The following is a 24,730-nucleotide window of genomic DNA, read 5'->3' on the forward strand; positions in this document are numbered from 1 at the left end:
AAAATAAAAAAAAATTAGCCGGGCATGGTAGCGGGCGCCTGTAATCCAAGCTACTGAGGAGGCTGAGGCAGGAGAATCACTTGAACCCAGTAGGCAGAGGATGTAGTGAGATCACACCACTGCACTCCAGCCTGGGCTACATAGTGAGACTGTCTCAAAAAAAAAAAAAAAAAAAAGGCCAGGTGCAGTGGCTCACGCCTGTAATCCCAACACTTTTGAGAGGCCAAGGCGGGTGGATCACAAGGTCAGGAGATCGAGATCATCCTGGCTAACACGGTGAAACCCCGTCTCTACTAAAAAATACAAAAAAAAAATTAGCCGGGGGTGGTGGCGGGCGCCTATAGTCCCAGCTACTCGGAGAGGCTGAGGCAGGAGAATGGCGTGAGGGGAGCTTGCAGTGAGCCAAGATTGTGCCACTGCACTACAGCCTGGGTGACACAGCGAGACTCCGTCTCAAAAAAAAAAAAAAAAAAGAACTTATGCAATTAACTACAGTGCTGTCCCGAACAAGGGTCATTTATTTATCAGACATTTATTGGGCATCTACCCTGTTCCAAGGTGGGGTCATAACTACTGCTCCCTCCTTGTCAAGGGTGTTTACCTGCCTTAAGAAATTGCTTCCTCTTTCCCTGGGTGGCCAAGGCCTGGCAGGTGTGCATCTGCAGCAGGGTTTTTTTTTTTTTTTTTTTTTTTTTTTTTTGAGACAGGGTCTCACTCTGTCACCCAGGCTGGAGTGCAGTGGAGTAATCTCGGCTCACTGCAAACTCCGCCTCCCAGGTTCACGCCATTCTCCTGCCTCAGCCTCCTGAGTAGCTGGGACTACAGGCGCCCGCCACCACGCCTGGCTAATTTTTTGTATTTTTAGTAAAGACAGGGTTTCACCGTGTTAGTCAGGATGGTCTCGATCTCCCGACCTCGTGATCTGCCCGCCTCGGCCTCCCAAAGTGCTGGGATTATAGGTGTGAGCCACTGCACCCGGCCGCAGCAGGATTCTTGAGGTGCCTCAAGCTCTGGGTTGCAGCAGGGATAGAAAACCAGACATTTCAGGGGGTTCTGAGAGTTTCAAAGGGCTCAACAGTGTGACAATACTTTTTTGTTATGTATATTAAGCTGTTTACTTTGCTTGTAGATCCTTCCACGGATCCTGGAAGAGAGAACAGGTAATAAAACTGAAAACTGAACTTTGGAAAATCTGAGATACTGAGAACCATAAAAAGAACCAAAAGGGCTCTTCACTCATTTGTTCATTTGTTTCACAAAACTTTTCCTTTTTTTTTTTTTTTTTGAGACGGAGTCTTGCTCTGTCCCCCAGGGTGGAGTGCAGTGGCGCGATCTCAGCTCACTGCAAGCTCCACCTCCCGGGTTCACGCCATTCTCCTGCCTCAGCCTCCCGAGTAGCTGGGACTACAGGCACCCACCAACACGCCCGGCTAATTTTTTTTTTGTATTTTTAGTAGAGACAGGGTTTCACCGTGTTAGCCTGGATGGTCTCGATCTCCTGACCTCGTGATCCGCCCGCCTCAGCCTCCCAAAGTGCTGGGATTACAGGCTTGAGCCACGGCGCCCGGCCTTTTTTTTTTTTTTTTTTTTTTTTGAGACAGGGTCTATGTCGCTCAGGCTAGCGTGCAGTGACGCGATCTTGGCTGTACCTCCAGAGTTCAAGCAATTCTTGTGCCTCAGCCTCCTGAGTAGCTGGGACTACAGGCGCACACCACCACACCTGGCTAATTTTTGTATTTTTAGTAGAGATGGGGTTTTGCCATGTTGCACAGGCTGGTCTCGAACTCCTGACCTCAAGTCATCCGCCTGCCTTTGCCTCCCAAAGTGTTGGGATTACAGGCATGAGTCACTGAGCCCGGCCCACAAGCCTTTTTTGAGCATCTACTATGTGCCTGCCTCTGCCTGGTGCTAGGGAAACCATGCGCCCTCACTTTATGGAGCTTACAGCCAACTCTAATTCAAACCACATAAAGTTTATGGATTGAACATATATTTAAACAAACACCTTTGAGCCTCCATGTGCTGGCTGGTAGATCCCAAGCTTTAGCGCTCATCAGAATCAGAGGGCTTGTTAGAGTACAGCTTGCTGGGCTCTATCCCTAGAATTTCTGATTCAGTAGGTCAGGGGTGGGACCTAAAAATGGACATTTCTGGGCTGGGCGCGGTGGCTCATGCCTGTAATCCCAGCACTTTGGGAGGCCAAGGCAGGCAGCTCACCTGAAGTGGGGAGTTCAAGACCAGCCTGACCAACATAGAGAAACCCTGTCTCTACTAAAAACACAAAATTAGCCGGGTGTGGTGGCGTATGCCTGTAATCCCAGCTACTTGGGAGGCTGAGGCCAGAGAATTGCTTGAACCTGGGAGGCGGTGGTTGCGGTGAGCTGAGATTGTGTCATTGCATTCCAGCCTGGGCAACAAGAGTGAAAGTTCATCTAAAAAAAAAGGGCATCTCTAACAAGCTCCAAGGTGACGTTGAGGATACTGGTCAGGAGGACCACTGCACCAGATAACATGCAATGCCCACACTGGGATTCAGACATTGCAAAACGTAAAAAAGAAAGAGAACAATCCTTATTCCTGAGGAGCTCACAGCCCAGTGGATTCACTCACTTGCTCATTCATTTATTCAACAAATTAGGACCTTGTGTGCATAACATCATTTAGCTTCCGGCCAAGCGTGGTAGCTCACACCTGTAATCCCAGCCCTTCAGGAGGCAGATGGATCACTTAAGCCCATGTGTTTGAGACCAGCCTGGACAACATAGTGAAACCCCATATCTACAAAAAATACAAAAATTAGCCAGGCACGGTGCTGGCATGCCTGTAGTCCCAGCCCTTTGAGAGGCTGAGCTGGAAGGATCACCTGAGCCCAGAAGGTCTAGGGTGCAGTGAGTCATAAGCATGCCACTGCACTCCAGTCTGGGCAACAGAGTGAGGCCCCGTCTCAAACAACCAAAAAAAAAAAAAAAACCACAAACAAACAAAAATCTATTAGGTTGGTGCAAAAGTAATTGCGGTTTTCGCCATTAAAAGTTATGGCTAAATGGTTTCCGGCAAAACCCTATAAAGTAGGTATTGTTATTAGCCCCATGTTTACAAATGAGGAAATTGAAACTCAGAGAGGTTGGGCAGTGTGTACAAGGTCACACAGCATGTGATGGAGCCCAGGCCATGCATCCCCAGGAAACCCTACTGTTAACCTCTAGCCAAACTTCATGTATTATAAATATGTCGTTTAATAAAGTGTTATAAATGCCACCATCAAGGAAGAATGGAATGCTCTGGGAGCTCGCCTGGGCTCCATCTATGGAAAGATGGACTCGGAGAGGGTTGGGGATGGGGCCTGAAGGAGATGCTTGCCAAAGGAAAGAAGGGGAGAAGGCTGCACAGCAGGCAGAAGTAGCTGTTTGGGAAAAGGCCAGCTGGCTCCATGGTTAAAATACGTAGAACAGGGCCAAGTGTGGTGGCTCACGCCTATAATCCCAGCACTTTGGGAGGCTGAGGCGGGAGGATTGCCTGAGCTCAGGAGTTCACCACCAGCCTGGGCAACACGGTGAAACCCCGTCTCTACTAAAATACAAAAATTTAGCTGGGTGTGGCGGCGTATGCCTGTAGTCCCAGCTACTCAGGAGGCTGAGGCAAGATAATTGCTTGAAACAAGTGACCACAGCAAAGGGTGACCAGCAGGATGCCCAGTGTATCTGTTGGCTGGTGGTTGTATTGACCCAATTATGGCCACACACCTCTTCCTGGAGTGTGCAGTCCCTCAATTAAAGGGATCCCTGACCACGCTGAGTGTTCCCCTGGTCAGCGTTAGCGAGGCCTCTGCCCAGGCAGGTTATTTTCCCAGCATGGGGACCACTGCCCTCTGGTGGCCACTCTGCCAAATGCAGAAATTGGGAAAAGCTACCTTTTATTAAGATCTCTTTAGGGACTAGGTTTTAGTCTATGCAATCTTTTCAAAAACCTTATAGAATAGGCATTATTATCACCAGTGAGGCTCAAAGAGGTGAATTTACTTATGCGAGGTCACACAGCTAGTAAGGGTGAGCAAGAGAGGCGCTTCACCTGCCTCACCCTAGTCCTGGTCCTGGTGATACAACCAGACTGCAACGTGGCCATCTAAGCTCCAACACCCATACTTGTGACTTCCATGTGGTCCAGCCTCCTAACTGGCATTATGGGGGCTCCATTCTGACCTTTGAGATTTTCTGTGTGTGTACACTGCCAGATGCTGGGGAAACAAAGACACAGTCTTTTGCCCACAAACAGTCTGACTAGTGGTCCCTCAAATATAAACTGTGAGAAGACACCTGGCTTCAGGAGCAGCAAAGAAAGCATATTTGCATGTGTGTGTATTTGGTATTCTAAGGAAATAGGTCCTTGGGGAAGCCTGCAGGCAGTGTCCCAGCCACAGGGAATCCTCTTCCCAGACAACGCGTGCCCTAAGGCCAGCAATCCCCTATCCCACCACCACTACTAGGCTGTACTTTCAGGTCCCTGGGACAAGACCGATCCTGTTATTTCTTTATTTTCTTCTTCTTTTTTTTGAGATGGAGACTCGCTCTGTCGCCCAGGCTGGAGTGCAATGGCACGACCTGGGCTCACTGCAACCTCCGCCTCCCGGGTTCAAGTGATTCTCCTCCCTCAGCCTCCCAAGTAGTTGGGACTACAGGCGCCCGCCACATGCCCAGCTAAGTTTTGTATTTTTAGTAGAGACGGAGTTTCACCATATTGGCCAGGCTGGTCTCGAACTCCTGACCTTGTGATCTGTCCGCCTCAGCCTCCCAAAGTGCTGGGATTACAGGCGTGAGCTACTGCGCCTGGCCCCCTTTTTTTTTTTTTTTCTGAAATAGGGTCTCCCTCTGTTGCGCAGACTGAAGTGCAGTGGCACGATCACAGCTTACTGCAGCATCGACTTCCCGGGGCCAGGTCATCCTCCTATCTCAGCCTCTCAAGTAGCTGCGACTATAGATACACAACACCATGCCTAGCTGATTTTTGTATTTTTTTTAAGAGATGGGGTCTCACTAAGTTGCCCAGGCTGCTCTCAAACTCCTGGGCTCAAGCCATCCTCCTGCCTCAGCCTCCCAAAGTTTTGGGATTACAGGTATGAGCCTGGCCTCATTATTTCTCTACTTACACAAATCTTCCTCATGGTCTGAGCCCTTTTAGGACCACCACCTTCCCTTGAGCTCTGTAACCCTGGCAGGGCCACCAGCCACCAGGTCCTTTGGAGGTACTAGGGAAGCTTTTGTGGATGAATAACCATGAACTTGCAATACAGTTGATCTGCTGTCACTTCTGACGTGCTTGTTATCGTCAGGAAAATGCTCACCAGTGTGAAGGTCATTCATTCCTTTAACCCAGACATACCCACCTCTTCTCATGTTGCCAGCTTTTTTTTGAGACAGAGTCTTGCTCTGTTGCCCAGCCTGGAGTGCAGTGGCACAATCTCGGCTCACTGCAACCTCCACCTCCTGGGTTCAAGCGATTCTCATGCCTCAGCCTCTTGAGTAGCTGGGACTACAGGCGCACGCCACCAAGCCCAGCTAATTTTTTTTTTTTTTTTTAGTAGAGATGGGGTTTCACCAGGCTGGTCTTGAACTCCTGACCTCAAGTGAACCGCTGTCCTCTGCCTCCCAAAGTGCTGGGATTACAGGCGTGAGCTGGTATCAGCTCCCGGCTGCCAGCACCTTTTTTCCAAGTGTCCAAGGCAGTAGTTTCCCCTAAAACCAATTCACAAGTTTTTATTGAGCACCTACTAGGAAGCCAAAACACAGGGAGAGGAAAATTTTAGAGGTAGAGCTTCAGGCCTTTTATTAAGAACCTGCAATTGTCCTAATTGGAATTGTCCTAAGCCTGTTACTCCTCACATCCTAATTGTCCTAAGCCTGTTACTCTTCACATCACCCCAGGGGGGAAGGGAAGATGAATCTTTTTATAGATGAGAAAGCAGCTTGGAGAGGGATAGGGACATATCCAGAATCACAGAGTAAGAGGCAGAGCTGAGATTTGAAGCCAGGTCTAGCCTGATGACAACATCTCAGCTTCTGTGCCTGTGGTTCTCAAAGTGTACTCCCCAGACCAGCAGCATCAGAACTACCTGGGTAGTTGTTAGAAATGCGGATGACTGGCCAGGCATGGTGGCTCAAGCCTGTAATCCCAGCAATTCAGGAGGCCGAGGCGGGCGGATCACCTGAGGTCAGGAATTTGAGACAAACCTGGCCAACATGGTGAAACCCTGTCTCTACTAAAAATGCCAAAAATTAGCCAGGTGCAGTGGCGGGCACCTGTAATCCCAGCTACTCAGGAGGCTGAGACAGGAGAGAATCGCTTGAACTCGGGAGGTGGAGGTTGCAGTGAGCTGAGATCGCACCATTTCACCCCAGCGTGGGTGACAGAGCAAGGCTCTGTCTTAAAAAAAAAAAAAAAAAAAAAAAAAAAAAAAAAAAAACAGGCCGGGCGCGGTGGCTCACGCTTGTAATCCCAGCACTTTGGGAGGCCAAGGCGGGCGGATCACGAGGTCAGGAGATCGAGATCACGGTGAAACCCCGTCTCTACTAAAAATACAAAAAAAATTAGCCGGGTGTGGTGGCGGGCGCCTGTAGTCCCAGCTACTCGGGGAGGCTGAGTCAGGAGAATGGCATGAACCCGGGAGGCGGAGCTTGCAGTGAGCCGAGATTGTGCCACTGCACTCCAGCCTGGGCGACAGAGCGAGACTCTGTCTCAAAAAAAAGAAATGCAGATGACCAGGTCCCATTCCACATCAACTGAATTTGAAATTCTGGATGTTGGCCCCAGGAGTCTGCATTTTAATAAGTCCTCCAGGTGATTCAGATGCACGCTCAAGTGTGAGAACTGCTGACCTATGCTGCGATGGACTCCGTGGTCCAGGTGCCCACGCTTAGACGGGAACGACCCCCAACTGGTACATACACAAACAACTCCCGTCAAGACAAATTTCATAATAGCAACAGTGGAGGGAGACTCATTCTGGGGGTTCTGAAAAGGTTTCATGGAAGAGGCAGCATTTGAACTTGACCATAATCAATGGAAGGACTTTCAAGATCATAAATGGAAGAATAGGGCTTTCAGGTAGAGTGGAAGCAAGGAAGCCAGAAAGTACCTATTCATAAAATGGGAATATAGGTCAATTCATGACATGCTTTGCCTGCTAGGCTGACACATCTTGCCCTTATCCTGGAAGCAGTGGGAATCCCTGATCCTTGGAAGCTTTTTTTTTTTTTTTTTGGGACGGAGTCTCGCTCTGTCGCCCAGGCTGGAGTACAGTGGCGCGATCTCGGCTCACTGCAAGCTCTGCCTCCCAGGTTCACGCCATTCTCCTGCCTCAGCCTCCCGAGTAGCTGGGACTACAGGTGCCCGCCATCATGCCCAGCTAATTTTTTTTGTATTTTTAGTAGAGATGGGGTTTCACCGTGTTAGCCAGGATGGTCTGGAACTCCTGACCTCATGATCCGCCCGCCTTGGCCTCCCAAAGTGCTGGGATTACAGGCGTGAGCCACCGCACCCGGCCCCCTGGTAGCTTTTTGAGCACAGGTGTACTCATAGCTCAAAGTCCCTACATGTCATTGCCCAACAACAGTGTTGTTTTTGTTTTTGTTTTGTTTTGTTTTGTTTTTTTGTTTTTTTGAGATGGAGTCTTGCTCTGTCGTCTAGGCTGGAGTGCAGTGGCATGATCTCGGCTCACTGCAACTTCTGCCTCCTGGGTTCAAGCAATTCTCTGCCTCAGCCTCCTGAGTAGCTGGAATTACAGGTGCCTGCCATCACGCTTGGCTAATTTTTTTGTATTTTTAATAGAGACGGGTCTTCACCATCTTGGCCAGGCTGGTCTTGAATTCCTGATGTCGTGATCCACCTGCCTCAGCCTCCCGAAGTGCTGGGATTATAGGCGCGAGCCACTGCACCTGGCCAACAATGTTTTCTTACTTACCCATCATAGTAGGCAGAATAATGCCCCACTCCCAAAAGATGTCCAATGTCCTAATCCCCCGAACCTGTGAATATGTGATATTACATGGCAAGGGAAAATTAAGATTACAGGTGATAAGATTGCTAATCAGCTGACCCTGAGATGGGTGATTATCTTGGATTATCTAGGTAGACCTAACATAATCATAGTCCTGACTGGTCACAGTGGGTCATGCCTGTAATCTTAGCATGTTCGGAGGCTGAGGCAGGCGGATCATCTGAGGCTAGGAGTTCGAGACCAGCCTGACCAACATGGCGAAACCCGGTCCCTACTAAAAATACAAAAAAATTTAGCCGAGTATGGTGGTGTGCGCCTGTAATCCCAGCGACTCAGGAGGCTGAGGCACGAGAATTGCTTCAGCCTGGGAGGTGGAGGTTGCAGTGAGCCAAGATCACACCACTGCACTCCAGCCTGGGTGACAATTTGAGACTCTGTCTCAAATAATCATCATCATCATCATCGTCATTATCATCATAGTCTTTTTGTTTTTTGAGACAGGATCTCATTCTGTTGCCCAGGCTGGAGTGCAGTGGTGCGATCACAGTTCATTGCAGCCTCAACTTCCCTTGGCCCAGGTGATCCTCCTGCTTCAGCCTCCCGAGTAGTTGGGACTACAGGTGTGTGCCACCACACCCAGCAAATTTTTTGTAGAGATGGAGTTTTGCCACATTGCCCGGGCTGATCTTGAACTCCTGGGCTCAGGTGATTTGCCTGCCTCAGCATTCCAAAGTTCTGGGATTACAGGCGTGAGCTACCACACCTGGCCAATCGCAGTTTAAATTGGGTGGTCAGGATAAGCCTCCCTGAGATGGTGGCATTTGGGCTAAGACTTGGCAGAAAGAAGTGAGAACATTGGCCATGTGGATATCTGTGGGAAAAGCATGCCAGGCAGGAGGAGCAGCCAGTGCAAAGGTCCTGGGGCACAAGTGTGCCAAGTGTATTCAGGGAACACTAAGGAAGTCAATGTGACTGGAGCAGGGGAGGAGACGGAGAGTGAGAAGGGATGAGGTCAGAGGAAGGCAGACTAGGTAAGACCTTCAGGCCATGCCAGGCTTGGCTTTTGGCTTGAGTGAGAGGCATTAGAGGGTTTTGCAGAGCGCAATGACATGATCTGGTATCAGAGTCACCTGCTGCTCAGTTGAGAATAGGCTATAGGCCGGGCATGGTGGCTCACACCTGTAATCCTAGCACTCTGAGAGGCCAAGATGGGTGGATCACTTGAGGTCAGGTGTTCAAGACCAGCCTGGCCAACATGGTGAAGCCCCATCTCTACTAAAAATACAAAAATTAGCTGGGCATGGTGGCACATGCCTGTAATTCCAGCTATTTGGGAGGATGAGGCATGAGAATTGCTTGAAGCTGGGAGGTTGCAGTGAGCCAAGATTGTGCCACTGCACTCCAACTTGGGCAACAGAGCGAGACCCTCTCTCAAAAAAAAAAAAAAAAAAAAAGAATAAGCTGTAGAACAGCCAGGGTGGAAGCAGAGAGCACAATGAAGCCTCCTGCAGTGATCCAGGCAAGAGATCACGATGGCTTGGACCAGGCCACTAGCAGTGGAATGATGAGGAGTGGGGTTCTAGATATATTTTAGGGCTAGAGCCAGTGGATTTCATGATGCGGGGTGTGAGAGAAAGAGAAGAGTCAAGAATGTTCATCCTGAACGCTAGAAAATGGAAGTTGTAGGCCGGGCGCAGTGGCTCACACCTGTAATCCTAGCACTTTGGGAGGCCGAGGTTGGCAGATCACGAGGTCAGGAGTTCAAGACCAGCATGACCAACATGGTGAAACTCTGTCTCTACTAAAAATACAAAAATTAGCTGGGCATGGCGGCGCACACCTGTAATCCCAGCTACTCGGGAGGCTGAAGCAGGAGAATCGCTTGAACCCGGGAGGCGGAGGTTGCAGTGAGCCGAGATTATGCCATTGCACTCCAGCCTGGGCAACACAGCGAGACTCTGTCTCAAAAAAAAAAAAAGAAGAAAATGGAAGTTGCCACCAGTTTAGATGAGGAAGAGGTGTGTGCATGTGTGTGCATGTATGAATGTGTGTGTGCATAGCTGCTTTGGGTAGGGAAGCCAGGAATTCAGCATTGCATAGGTTAAGTTCAAGAAGGCCCCTTAGACTTCCAGGCAGACGTGTCTGGAGGCAGTTGGATATAGTAATCTGCAGGTCAAGGGAGAGGGTCCAGGCTGGAGTTACAAGTTGGGAATCATCAGGATCTAGATGATATTTAAAGCCATGGGACTGGGTGGAATCCCCAAGGGAGTGAGCACGGAGAGTGGAGAGGAGTCCTCAGTGCCGAGAAATCAGAAAGAAGAGGAGGAACCAACCAAGGAGTTCAAGAAGGAGCCACCAGTAAGAGAGGAAGAAAATCAAAGCAGTGTGGTGTCTTGAGGCCAAGTGAAGAAATCGGGGAGACATTAGGCAGCTGCTGGAGGGGCTGCAGGATGAGGACTGAGCATTGACCTCTGGGTTCAGCGGGTGGGGGGGTCACTGGTGGCCTTGATGAGAGCAGTTCAGTGGCTGGTGGGAGCAAAATTCTGATCAGGCGGAGTTTAAGAGAATATCACAAGGCCAGGCATGGTGGCACACACATGTAGTCGCAATGACTCTGGAGGTTGAGGCAGGAGGATCGGTCAAGGTTACAGAGCCATGATCATGCCACTGTGCTCCAGCCTGGGTGACAGAGCGAGACCCTGTCTCTAACCAGTGGCATGATCAAAGCTGTGTATAGCCTCACACTCCTGGGCTCAAGCAATCCTTCCACCTCAGCCTCCCGAGTAGCAGAACGTAGCAGGACTACAGACACGTGCCATCACACCTGACTAATTTTTAAATTTTTTGTAGAAACGAAGTCTCACTATGTTGCCCAGGTTGGTCTGAAACTCCTGGGCTCAAGTGATCCTTATGCCTCAGCCTCCCAAAGGCATGAGCCATTGTGCCCAACCCCTTGATGGTTTGATTTTATCTGGAAAAAAACTTGCTCCAGAGAGCAAGCATCCTGGGACCTCTCTGAGCTCATTTCTTACCCTCCCCACTGCTTCACCCCAGAGGACTCTCCTCTTGGCAAATGGCAGTTTGCCAGTGAACCAAAATCAAGCACAAGAATCTAATAATACCATCATAGGTGTTTAAACTAGAGTGACTCCATCTTGAATAGGGGCTGGGTAAAATAAGGCTGAGACCTACTGGCCTGCATTCCCAGAAAGCTGGGCATTCTAAGTTACAGGATGAGATACAGGTCACAAAGACGTTGCTGATAAAACTGGCTATGGTAAATAAGCCAGCCAAAATCCACCAAAACCAAGATTGCTGCAAAGTGACCTCTGGTCATCCTCACTGCTCATTATATGCTAATTGTAATACAGTAGCATGCTAAGAGACACTCCCACTAGTGCCATGGCAGTTTACAAATGCCATGGCAACGTCAGGAAGTTACCCTATAGGGTCTAAAAAGGGGAGGAACTCCCAGTTCTGAGCACCCCTTTCCGGGAAAACTCATGAATAATCCACCCCGTTTCGCATATAATCAAGAAATGACCATAAAAATGCGCAACCAGCAGCCCCTGGGGGCTGCTTTGCCTATGGGTTATCCATTCTGTATTCCTTTACTTTCCTAATAAACTTGCTTTCACTTTATGGACTTTGTGCGAGATCCAAGAACCCTCTCTTGGGGTCTGGACCCCTTTCTGGTAACGGTACCAGCAGAGGACTGTTCAAGCAGTTGCTCCTGACTCTCTATTTATTGATTGTATGCAGAAATGAGGAGAGGCTATCTTGAGAGGTTCTATTTTAAAAATTATGGCACTGAAAGTACAGTATTTGCATTAGGTACATCAAACACTTGGAATCCTTACAGTTTTCTCTCCTCTATTTTGACCCAATATAAACATAGTCGGGCATGACATACTATCAAACACCTATAGATTACTTAAAGATTACCCTAAACCTGGAAGTTCAGAAAAAATTTCACTGTAATTGAATTGTTCACATAATATTTAAGTAAAAACAAAAAGTTATTTTACTTAAAAAGAGAGAGAGAGAGAATGGCCAGGCTCAGTGGCTTAGACCTAGAATTCCAGCACTTTGGGAGGCTGAGGAGGGAGGATCGCTTGAGCTCAAGAGTTCAAGACCAGCCTGGGCAAAGTGAGACCCCTGCCCCCCGACCTCCATATAAAAATTAAAAGTGGCCAGGCGCGGTGGCTCACGCCTGTAATCCCAGCACTTTGGGAGGCCGAGGCGGGCGGATCACGAGGTCAGGAGATCGAGACCATCCTGGCTAACATGGTGAAACCCCGCCTCCACTAAAAATACAAAAAATTAGCCGGGCGTGGTGGCGGGCGCCTGTAGTCCCAGCAACTCGGGCAGGAGAATGGCGTGAACCTGGGAGGCAGAGCTTGCAGTGAGCTGACATTGTGCCACTGCACTCCACCCTGGGTGACAGAGCCAGATTCTGTCTCAAAAAATAAAAAAAATTAAAAGTTAGCCCAGTGTAGTGGCACATATCTGTGGTCCCAGGTACTTGGGAGGCTGAGATGGGAGGATCCCTTGAGCCCAGGAGGTTTAGACTATAGTGAGCCATGATCATGCCACTGCACTCCAGCCCGGGTGACAAAGTGTGACCCTGTCTCAAAATAATAACAATAAAACAAAACAAAGAAGGCTTTGAAGTCATGCAGACCTGGGTTGGAATCCTGGTTATATTACTTGTTCATTCTGACTTTATACAAATTAATCTCTCTGAGCTTTAATTTCAGTGAGATGGGAAGCATAACGTCACCTACTTCATAGGGTTGCTGTGTATTGAGTGAGCTATCACTTGTATAGCCCTTGGCCCTGTGACTAGTACATAGTAAATAAATAAATAAATAGGTGGGCCAGAGCCCCAGACCAGAAAACTGATTATTACAGTCCACAGTGGTAATTGCTGTGGTGGGGGATACTGGGTCCCGTAGGAGTCCAGAGTAAGTACATCAAGGAAGGGTTCTTGGAGGAATTGACATCTAAGTTGGCCCGCTGAAAGAACATGGGACAGCATTACAGACAGAGGGGAGAACAGTGAAGGGGCTCAATCACAGTGGGGACAGAGAGGTGAGAGATTAGCCTGTGAATGGCAGGAGCAGCAAGACCATGCAGGGCTAGACGTCCATGAAAAGAAGTTTGGCTTTTATTCAGAGAGCAATGCCGGGGGCACGGTAGAAAGTTCTAAGCAGAGGAGCAACAGAACAGATATGCAAGATTAGGGGCTGGGAGACCAGCGAGGAAGTGAGAGGTGGTGGTGGTCTGGACTGGGGTTGGCCTGCAGATGGAGAAGGTGGTCTCACTGGTGAGACTAGTGACAAGACTTGTTTGAGGGGAGGTTGGTAGAAGAAGGGAGGAGAAGGATGACTCCGAGGGGGTGCATGGTAGTGCCTTCCATCAAGACAGGGACAGAAAACAATCTGGTGCAAGGGGTGGGCGTACAAGATGGTGAGTTCAGTTTTGGACCTGTAGAGTTTGAGGTGTCTGTCTGTGAGACAGTGAAATGAAACTGTCTCATAGGCAGCTGGATACATAGATCTTGAACTAGAGAAGAGTACAGGCTGGAAATACAGCCTTGGAAGACGTGATTGGCTCAGTAATGGCTCCCAAAGATATCCAGGTCCTAATCCATGGAACCTGTAAATGGCACTTATATAGCAAAAGAGATTTTGCAGATGCGATTGAATTAAGGATTTTGAGATGGGGAGATTATCCTGGATTATCTGGATAGGCCCTAAATGTAATTACAAATGTCCTTATAAAAGGGAGGCTGAACACTTTGGGAGGTCCAGGTGGGCGGACCACTTGAGGTCAGGAGTTCGAGACCGGTCTGGCCAACACAGTGAAACCCTGTCTCTACTAAAAATACAAAAATAAATAAATAAATAAATAAATATAAAAATAAAAAATTAGCCAGGTGTGGTGGCATGCACCTGTAATTCCAGCTACTCCGGAGGCTGAGGCACAAAAATCCGTTGAACCTGGCAAGTAGAGGTTGCAGAGAGCCGAGATCACACCACTGCACTCCAGCCTGGGCGACAGAGAGGCATCATGCCTCAAAAAAAAAAAAAAAAAAAAAAAAAAAGAGACAGAGAGAGAGAGGTTGAATTAGCTGGGCGTGGTGTCATGCACCTGCAGTCCCAGCTACTCGGGAGGCTGAGGTGGGAGGATCGCAAAACCCCAGGAGGTTGAGACTTCAGTGAGCTGTGATCACTCCACTGCTTGGAGTGACAGAATGAGACCCTGCCTCAAAAAAAAAAAAGAGGGGGCCGGGCACCATGGCTCATGCCTGTAATCCCAGAACTTTGGGAGGCCGAGGTGGGTGGATCTCCTGAGGTCAGGAGTTCGAGACCAGCCTGACCAACATTGATAAACCCCATCTCTACTAAACATACAAAATTAGCTGGGCATAGTGGTACATGCCTGTAATCCCAGCTACTCTGGAGGCTGAGGCAGAAGAACCACTCGAACCCGGGAGGCGGAGGTTGTGGTGAGTTGAGATCACACCGTTGCACTTCAGCCTGGGCAACAAGAGCGAAACTCCATCTCAAAAAAAAAAAAAAAAAAAAAGAAGAGGGGTGGGGAGGCTGGGTGAAATTTGACCACAGGGAAGAAGGCAAGTAAGATGCTTGAAGATGCTGCTGCCCTTGAAGGTGGAAGGTGCCATAAGCCAAAGAATGCAAAAACTACAGCTTTCAAAGCTGCAAAAGCAAGAAAACAGATGCTCCCTTATAGCATCCAGAGGTAGTACAGCCCCACTGATACCTTGATTTTAGCCCAGTGAAAGTTATTGCAGACTTGTGACCTCCAGACATGTAAAAGAATAAATGTGGCCAGGCGCGGTGGCTCATGCCTGTAATCCCAGCACTCTGGGAGGCCAAGGTGGGCAGATCACCCGAGGTCAGAAGTTCGAGACCAGCCTGGCCAGCATGGCGAAACCCCGTCTCTACTAAAAAATACAAAAATTAGCTGGGTGTGGTGGCATGTGCCTGTAATCCCAGCTACTCGGGAGGCTGAGGGAAGTTAGTGGTGATTTGTTATAGCAGCAACAGGAAACTAGTACAGAAGACATCAACCGTTGGGATTGGATAAAGAAATCCAGGAAGGCTGATAGGGTGAGACATGCAGAGGATTTAGCAGAGAGCTCCCAACGACTCCAGCATTTAAGATCCCTGCGGAGAAAGTGCATCTCAGAAAAGGCTCTTGGAGCAGCCAGAGGGAGGAGGGCCACCAAGGAAAATAGTTCTCCTAGGATTCAGGGGAAAGGGTGTTTCAAGGAGAAGGGAGTGGTTAACATTGTCAAATGCTCCCAGAAGTCAAGCAAGAAAAGTGCCTGAGCTCAGGACTTTGAGGCTGCCCTGAGCTATGATCATTGCACTGCACTGCAGCCTGGGCAACAGAGTGAGACCTCGTCTCTAAAAATGAATAACAAGAAAAGTGCCTATTTGGTTTCAAGAGGAGAAGCTGACCTTGAAAGAACTCTTGGAATATTGGAATAGTTGTCTTCTCTATCATATGGTACACGTTTTTTCCAATTTTTAATTCTTTTTTCTTTCTTTCTTTTCTGGTTTTTTTTTTTTTTTTTTTTTTTTTTTTTTTTTTGGGACAGGGTCTCACTTTGTCACCTAGGCTGGAGTGCAATAGCAGGATCTCAGCTCACTGCAAACTTGACCTCCTAGGTTTAAGCCATTTTCCTGCCTCAGCCCACCAAGTAGCTGGGACTACAGGCAAGAGCCACCACGCCGGGCTAATTTTTGTATATTTTGTAGAGACAAGGTTTCGCCATGTTACTCAGGTTGGCCTTGAACTCCTGAACGATCCGCTAACCTCGGCTTCCCAAAGTGCTAAGATTACAGGCATGAGTCACCGCGCCCGTCAACTTTTAATTCTATTGCACAGTGGTATATGGTCATTGTATAAAAGTTAGGATATACAGATTCACCAAAAGAAAAGAAAATTACTCATAATGTCTTCAGCTAGTAATATTTTAGTGCATATCTTTCCGGGTTTTTTTCTTTTCTTTTCTGTGCGAGAAAAGAAAAGATTCTCTCAATCGCCGCCCTGTGGGGTAAAATACCATGAGGCCATTTTAAGAGGGGGAAATTCAGGCTTAGAGAAGCAAGCAATTTATCCAAAGTAACCAAGATTGGAATCTAGGTTCCTCTGACTCCAAAACCAATGTTCCTTGACGCGGTGCTTTCCTAGCTTTTTACTTGGAGAACTTTTCCCCAGAGGACCTCAGGCTTCAGAACTAAAACTAAGTGGATTTCTATCCTGAACCCCATCCCTCATCCGCCCCAAAGGATGGTGAGCCAGATTAAGGGGTGAAAGGCAGGAGCAGGAAGAGTAAAGGCGTGGCTGCGATCTACGGTCGGGTAAGAGGGAACTGGTACACGAACGTGTTCGGTTTTTCGCAACATCACAGTCAAGCGGGCATCAGGCTTCCCATTGTACAGATAAGGAAGCTGAGGTTCCAGGAGAAGTAATTTCCCCCAAGTCACACAGCTAGCCAGGGGCCCCGAGCCACATATCCCTGGGGCGGCGGGGGTTATCAGGAGGGAGTCCCCGGATGCCTGCAGAGCTGAGGCTAAGAGCTGGGCGTACGCAGCAAGGGAGGGGTGGGGCGATTCGGGGCGGAGCGAGGCAAGGAGATTGGGCGGGACTGGGGAGAGAGGAGTGAAGGGTGGCGGGGGGGCGGGTAGGGCAGAAGGGGCGAGGTCACGGGGAACTCGGAACGAATCAGCAGAAGAGGGAGGAAGAGGCAGGGGGCTCTAAGACTGGGCGCGGAGATGGAGCAGCCTGGGCAGTGCGAGGGAGGAGGATTTGGAAGACCCAGAGCGGGATGAAACGGGACAGAGCCCTGGAGGGGCAGGGATGGGGGAAGGCGGAGGAGTTTCGACTGAGGCCAGGGGCGGGGCATCGAGCCAGGGGGAGGGGTCTGAGGAGGTGAGGGGCTGGGGGCGTGGCCGAGGGGGCCGGCGAGGGGCCGGGGAAGCGGCCTGAGGCGGCGCGGGGCGGAGACCGGACCCGGGGCCGGGGCGGGGACCGGGGCCAGGGCCGGGGCCTGGACCGTGGCGGTGGAGGACGGCGAGGAGCCGGGGGCGGGACCGTCCCAGCTGAGGATCGGAGAGCGGCTGGAGGGTCGGGGGCGGGGCGTGCAGAGGGGCGGGGCGTGCGGAGGCCGGGACGGCGCCCCCGGCCGGCTCAGCGCGGAGCAGCTCAGTGCCCCCCGTGCCCCGCTCCGGCAGCCCCACGCTCGCGCCCGCCATGCCGGAGCAGTTCAGCGTCGCCGAGTTCCTGGCCGTCACCGCGGAGGACCTCAGCTCCCCGGCTGGGGCCGCCGCCTTCGCCGCCAAGATGCCCCGGTACCGGGGGGCGGCGCTGGTGCGGGAGGAGGTGAGGGGGCCGAGGCGGGAGGGGTCCGGGGGTCGGCGCCGGGCCTGGCCTTGACCTCCACAGGCGTGTCGCAGCCGAGCTGCGACGGCCCTTCACCGCGCCCCGAAGCCTGCCCCCTCCCTAGGTCTGGGAGGACCGAGCGCATCTCCAACAGCTGCGTCCTCACCGTCGAGGCGGGGGGAGGCCCGAGGGACCGTTTTGGGGGGCCTCGAGGTCACTTCGATGACAAACTCCACAGGTCGGGGGACGTACCCCAAGTGCCCCGCGTGACCGCCTCATCACATATGTGTTTGCCTAGCGCCTTCCAGCCTCAGTTTGCGTTTTCATCTTCGGAGCCCCACAAGTGTGCCCCCGAGTCACTCTCCTGAGAGGCAGGCTTCCCGCCTCAGTCCTGAACTTTCTTCCCCCCGGCTGCAGAGAGGCCCCCTCCCCCTTGCGGCTGGTTCGGAGATTTGGCCCGCGTTTGTGAAATGAATGCGGATGGGAAGGCGCCAGGAGTCGGGGTTCACCTTGGCCGGGCTGTTGGCAAGTTTATCGTCTCCTCTCCCCTCCCCTCTCTTCTTTGTCTTTCCCAGCAAAGCGTCCCAGGCCTTTTCTTTCGGCCTTGCAGGCTGCCCCACCCCATTCCCATGCTCTTCGGAGTTCCTTCCATTCCTCTTCTCCGAACCTGCTTCAGCTTTCCCCAGCTCCTCTGCAAGGAATATTCTAGGACAGACACCCCGTGGCCTTGGTCTAACGGAGAATAATGTGTTTTTGCAGCTCCCCATCCAAAGGATGCCCTCAATTTGGGTGGCATTTTGGACCTCAGCAAAGGCTCTAGCCTTCCACCCTTCACCCTAAGTGTACTAGGCACCCACTGCGTGGCAGATACAAAGCTCAGTAGTTAATAACACCCTGCGCCAGTGTCAGGAAATCTCTCCTTCTCTTCTCTCTTGGCAGGCTGACCCTCCATCTCGGAGTCTGTTTGTATCACTTTGTAAGGGTGATAGAGGATTGTGGAAGGAGCATCGACTTTGGGGAAGGCAGACCTTTTTTCTGTCTTTTTTTATTTTGAGACGGAGTCTCGCTGTGTTGCCCAGGCTGGAGTGCAGTGGCGCCATCTTGGCTCAATGCAAACTCCGCCTCCCAGGTTCACACCATTCTCCTGCCTCAGCCTCCCAAGTAGCTGGGACTGCAGGTGCCCGCCACCACGCCCGGCTAATTTTTGTGTGTGTTTTTAGTAGAGACGGGGTTTCACCCTGTTAGCCAGGATGGTCTCGATCTCCTGACCTCATGATCCACCCGTCTCAGCCTCCCAAAGTGTTGGGATTACAGGCGTGAGCCACCGCGCCCAGCCAAGGCAGACCTTTTTTCAAACGCTGGCTCTGCAGTTTGCCATTTGGGTGAACGTGGGCATGTGACCTGTTCTGTCATCTGTGGAGTGGGGGTAATAATATGTACCTCACATGAGACAATGCATATAAAGCATGTATCTTTTTTTTGGAGACAGTCTTGCTCTGTCTCCCAGGCTGGAGTACAGTGGTGCGATCCCGGCTGACTGCAATCTCTGCCTCCCGGGTTCAAGCAATTCTCAAGCAGCTGGAATTACAGGCATGCGCTACCACATCCAGCTCATATTTGTAGTTTTAGTAGAGACAGGGTTTCACCATATTGGTCAGGCCGTTCTTGAACTCCTGAGCTCAGGCAATCTATCTGCCTTGGCCTCTCAAAGTGCTAGGATTATAGGCCTGAGCCACTGTGCTGGCCCATGCCTCTTGATAAATGGAATGATTATCATCAGGTTAATCGGCAGATCTCTTTAGACAGCGATTGGGTCTCTTTTGTCTTCATTTGTCTCACAGAGCCTCGCCTTGTCTCATTTGTCTCACGGAGCCTAGCCTACTACTTTTCACATAGTAGGGGTACATGTTTTATTAAAATAAGAAGCAGCCGGTCAGGTTTGGCTTCCTTCCTTGGGCAGAACCAGTAGCTTGGAGTCCACTGCCTGTGGATGTGGGTTATGTTTTACTGTGGGGCTCACAGGGAAACAGTGCTGTCCAGCCCATCCTTTGGAGAGCTTCCTGAGGTTTGTCTTCATAGCCTCACATTTCATGACCCAGAATAGCTCAGTGCCATCCACATTCTTAGGGATTTCATGGTTCATCCTTCTCCCCAGGTTGTTCATTAGAATCTTAGAGCAGGAGAATGGGCTCCAATATGAACCTTATCCGGACGGAAATGCCCATTTATGCCCATACATCTGGCCTTGCCTGGCTGTGTAAGTGTAAGCACTGTGTGTTGGGGGAGAGGCCCTTAGAATGCGTCTGGAGGCCGAAAAAGGCTCTTCAGGGCTCAGCTTTGCCCCAGTTCAGGCAAGACAAAATCCATCCTCCTTTGCCTTCAGATTTTTGGTTTGGTGCATGTAGAGGTTCGTTGTTACAACAGAAAGGCTTGTGGCACCTAAACACAGCTTTTCTCTTCAGCATTTCAGGGCCCAAAAAGTTAGAGTCTGAACTTTGGATTAGACTTCCCTGAGGTTTCCTGTTTGGTTTTGCATTTGCATTTATATTTTACGATTACATTGTGTTTACACGTAGTTTGATGCTGCAATTTTTTCCCCCAGTTCTGGGCTTGACTAACCACCCCCAGGCTTGTAGCTCTATTTGACTGAATCAAAATGCAACTGATTCTCAAGTCAAGTCTTCCAGTTCTGACTGGTTTCCTGGGAGTAACTAGGGACCCTGTCCTGGGACTTGCAGCCCTTTTGTACAGTCCTGCTGGGAAGGACCCTGGGCAGATCACAGGAAACTAGAATGTCAGGGCTGAGGGACCCTTTTAAGATAGAGACCAGCTAGAAACTCTCTCAGATAAGTTGGAGAAACTGATGTCCAGAGAGGCCAAGAGACTTGTCCAAGCTCCTGCGGTTGGATAATGTGAAAGTTAGCATTTCTACCCACGTGTTCTACCCCTGGTCCTGTTCTCTTTCCTTTTAAAGTCCATCTGTCTGTCCTCCCTACGTAACTTCTCTGAACCTCGTTATTTTATCCTTAAAATGGATCTGTTAATCACTCCCTGCTTACCTTACTGGGTTGTTAAAGTTTTTTGTGTTCAATTATGAAGCACCATGCAAATGTGAGGGAGTATATTAAGATAGTCATTATGTCAACCAGCCTCTTCCTGTCTTGGGCCCGTTTATGCCCATCATCTCGTTGATATTCACAACAACAGGTGAAACCGGGCCTAGGGCAGTGGAGGCAGCTGCCCTGTGTCACATAGTGGGTCTCTCTGACTCTGCTGTGCTCTGCCTGGGCTCTGTCCAGCTCTCTGTGCCATCTCTATGGACATAAAGGATGCTAAGGACATAAAGATGCTACTTTGATTTGCTGACTGACTAGAGAGAAGTAGCCTGTTACAGGAAGATCAGTAAGAACCCCAGGAGTTTGTCCTGAGTCCCCAGAGAAAGGTACAGTCAATGCCATAAGAGGCAAGTGGAGCAGGAGAGGGAGAGAGCAGTAAGGACTGGTGCAATGAGGGAAGAGTTCCTGGAGGAGGTGACACTTCCAGGTGGAAGGATAGATGAACCCCACTTAGCGGAGAGTGAATTCAGAGACTGGTGGGAAGAGAGCATATTGAGAACCAAGTAAGCCATTTTGACCACAGCTAAGAATTCATACTATATTGTGTGCCTCAAACTGCTAGTGGACACACCCCCTCCAGTAGGTCTCAGATGAAGCAGTCTGCCACAAATAGGAGATCTTCAAAGGCTTGTTTTGTATATATTTTTGAAATTTTAAAATAAAGTTTTAATTGGACAAGTGGCAAATTTATTATTATTTTATTTTTTGAGACAGGGTCTCACTCTGTAACCCAGGCTAGAGTACAGTGGCACAATCATGGCTCACCGCAGCCTCAACCTCCCGGGCTCAGGTGATTTTCCCACCTCAGCCCCCTGAGTAGCTAGGATTACTGGCGCTGGGTTAATTTTTGTATTTTTTGTAGGGCTGGGGTTTCACTATGTTGCCCGGCTGGTCTTGAACTCCTGGACTCAAGTGATCTGCCCACCTCAGCCTCCAAAAATGCTAGGATTACAGGCGTGAGCCGCTATGCTCGGCCGGGGCATAATTTGTAATAAGTAATTTAAAACATAACAGAAAAGGCCTATGAACAACTATCTCAATCCCTATATTCTCCCCAGAGGTAATTGCTGTGGAAATGTACATGCTTCCCAATGTATGTCCTCATGGAAAATATATTATCAGTGGGGGAATGGGAGTGGCCAGGGGAATGTTTACCTAAATTGGTATCAGGTCTTATAATGCACAGTTTAAATTGTTTTGGAGTTACATTTTTCTTTTCCTTTGTGACTTTTGCTTTTTTGAATCTTGTTTTATAAAGGATTTCCTTCTTAATTTTTAATATTCTTGTGAATTTTACAATTTGCTTTGTAAAATGTATTTTAGTGTTAAAATTGTGTAATCTTAGAGATTGTTTGCAAGAAACATAAACCCTGTCAAGCTTGTTTCTGTTGGAGGGAAATTTGTTTGTTTGTTTTTTGATCGTCAGAGAAGAAGGTTGAGGGAAATTGGCTTTAAAGAATTAGAGGTGCCTCATGGGACTGAAGAGCTGGAGGTAAAAGTACACCTCTCCAGGGCCTGGAACTGGAGGCTGGGAAGTTGTCAGGAACTAAGGCAGCTGCTTCGTCATTCTTGTTCTCTCCTGCCTCTGCTTCTCTCTGCACATCTGATCAGTGCTTTCGCTCATTCATCATCACACAGGCCCCAAAGCACAGCCCTCATGCTCACGTGACCTCACTGGGCCAGTGTCTAAAGGTAACCGGACACAAGATTGAGCCAGTCTCATGTCCCACTTCCAAGTTCCTGGCAGAGGTTGACAGCCCGGCCCAGCTTCTGGACTGGTTCCAGTAGCTGGGTCTCCACCCCTGGTTTCATCAGCAGAGGTCATGGAGGGAAAGTGACAGGCAGGGTAAACATGGCCATTGAGACCTATGGTGTGGGAGGGGGCACTTCTCAGAGAAGGGGCAGGGCCTGGAAAATCCCCTCAGAAGTATCTATGGCGATTCCTCTTTATTTCACACAGTCCAGGTTCCGGGGAGAGGTGCTGTGCCCATCCTGTTCTGTACCTCCCCGGTTTAGATCATTTATGCATACTCTCAGGTATAGAAGAACCCGTTTAGAAAACTCAGGTATAGGAGTTTTTTTATTTTTTATTTTTTAATTTTTTTTGAGATAGAGTCTCGCTCTGTCGTGCAGGCCAGAGTGCAGTGGTGCAATCTCAGCTCACTGTGAGCTCCACCTCCCGGGTTCACGCCATTCTTCTGTCTCAGCTTCCCGAGTAGCTGGGACTACAGGTGCCCACCACCACACCCGGATAATTTTTTGTATTTTTAGTAGAGATGGGGTTTCACCGTGTTAGCCAGGATGGTCTCGTTCTCCCGACCTCATGATCCGCCCACCTCGTCCTCTCAAAGTGCTGGCATTACAGGCGTGAGCCACTGCACCTGGCTGGAGTTGTTGTTTTTTTTTTTTTTTTTTTTTGAGACGGAGTCTCGCTCTGTCGCCCAGGCTGGAGTGCAGTGGCGCAATCTCGGCTCACTGCAAGCTCCACCACCCGGGTTCACGCCATTCTCCTGCCTCAGCCTCTCCGAGTAGCTGGGACTACAGGCGCCCGCCACCATGCCCGGCTAATTTTTTTGTATTTCTAGTAGAGACGGGGTTTCACCGTGGTCTCGATCTCCTGACCTCGTGATCCGCCCGCCTCGGCCTCCCAAAGTGCTGGGATTACAAGCGTGAGCCACCGCGCCCGGCCTTTTTTTTTTTTTTAAGACAGAATTTCACTCTTGTCAGCCAGGCTGGAGTGCAATGGCACGATCTGGGCTCACTGCAACCTTCACCTCCCAGGTTCAAGCGATTCTCCTGCCTCAGCCTCCCGAGTAGCTGGGATTACAGGCGCCTGCCACCACGCCTGGCTAATTTTTGTATTTTCAGTAGAGACGGGGTTTCACCATGTTCTCCAGGCTGGTCTCAAACTCCTGACCTCAGGTGATCTGCCCACCACTGCCTCCCAAAGTGCTGGGATTACAGGCGTGAGCCACTGCGCCCAGCCAGGTATAGGAGTTTAAAAGATTTAAAAGATTAGAATGCTAAGGGGGTGCAGCAAGACTTGGAGAGTTTTGAATGCCAATTGAGCATTCTGACTTTTTGTTGGGCAGTGGGGACCAGTGCACCCAATCATGTTGTTCAAGGAATGGATGAGGTTGGCCCTGCCAGCATAGTGCCTGGGGGACTGCTCCATGCCAGGCCCTGCATGAGGCACTGGGCAGATGCATCGCTCAGTTGAAGAGATGCAGTCCCTGCCCTGTGGACCTTAGAGTCTTCTGGCAAAGCCTGACAGTAAGCAGGTAAACAAATAAGTCACAGCCGGGTGCAGTGGCTTATGCCTGTAATGCCAGCACTTTGGGAGGCCAAGGTGAGAGGATCACTTGAGCCCAGGAGGTTGAGGCTGCAGTGAACCCTGATGGTGCCACTGCATGCTAGCCTAGAGCAAGACCCTGTCTCCAAAACAAAACAAAACAAACAGAACAAATGTCAGAAGTTGCTCATTGTACTAAGTGGCACGAAGACTCATCCTCCTCGTCAAGGCCTTCTTTGAGGTTTGTTCCGGGTCCTCATCTCTTCAGGGAATCTTGTCCACACGTGTGGCCTTAGTTACCTCCCATCTCCAGGTGACTCACACATTTGTACCTGTAGCCCAGATCCTCATGTCCCAGTGCATACTTGACCACACTCCTAACTTCCCCCAGGCTCCCTTCCAGAGCTCTTTTCACAATGAATGGTGTGACCTCTCACCTCCACGTGTGCCCCTCATCACCAAGGATCATCAGTTTTCTTTTTTTTTTTTTTAAGATGAAGTCTCGCTCTGTTGCCCAGGCTGGAGTGCAGTGGCGTGATCTCGGCTCACTGCAACGTCTGTCTCCTGGGTTCAAATGATTCTCCTGCCTCAGCCTCCCCAAGGCAGATGGATCACCTGAGGTCAGGAGTGTGAGACCAGCCTGGCCAACATGGTGAAACCCTGTCTCTCCTAAAAATACAAAAATTAGCTGGGTGTGGTGGCACGTGCCTGTAATCCCAGCTACTCGGGAGGCTGAGGCACGAGAATCGCTTGAACCCGGGAGGTGGAGGTTGCAGTGAGCCCAGGTCACGCCATTGTACTCCAGCCTGGGCGACAGAGCGTTGCTCTGTCGCCCCAACAAAATATTATTTTATTAAGATCTAATTTGTCAATAGATTTTGACTTCTATGAGAATAGAAACTAATCTCACCC

At 49.9% G+C, this 24,730-nt stretch overlaps 1 protein-coding gene across 5 annotated transcripts in view; it reads left to right on the plus strand.

The window, feature by feature from the left end:
• The first annotated feature begins 17,097 nt into the window (after positions 1-17,097).
• Positions 17,098-24,730, plus strand: part of ASAP3 (ArfGAP with SH3 domain, ankyrin repeat and PH domain 3) — a 56,883-nt gene continuing 49,250 nt past the window's right edge. For 2 of the 5 annotated variants that reach the window (XM_055261833.2, XM_055261836.2), the window contains exon 1: positions 17,171-17,410. In XM_055261833.2, coding sequence (XP_055117808.1) covers positions 17,282-17,410 — 129 coding nt within the window. In that variant the 5' untranslated portion in view covers positions 17,171-17,281. Of the gene's footprint in view, positions 17,411-24,730 lie in introns of all 5 variants that reach the window. The other 3 variants (XM_055261837.2, XM_055261834.2, XM_055261835.2) reach the window with 3 other exon arrangements.

This window comes from Symphalangus syndactylus, chromosome 22, assembly GCF_028878055.3.
Source record: "Symphalangus syndactylus isolate Jambi chromosome 22, NHGRI_mSymSyn1-v2.1_pri, whole genome shotgun sequence".
Classification (NCBI taxonomy): domain Eukaryota; kingdom Metazoa; phylum Chordata; class Mammalia; order Primates; family Hylobatidae; genus Symphalangus; species Symphalangus syndactylus.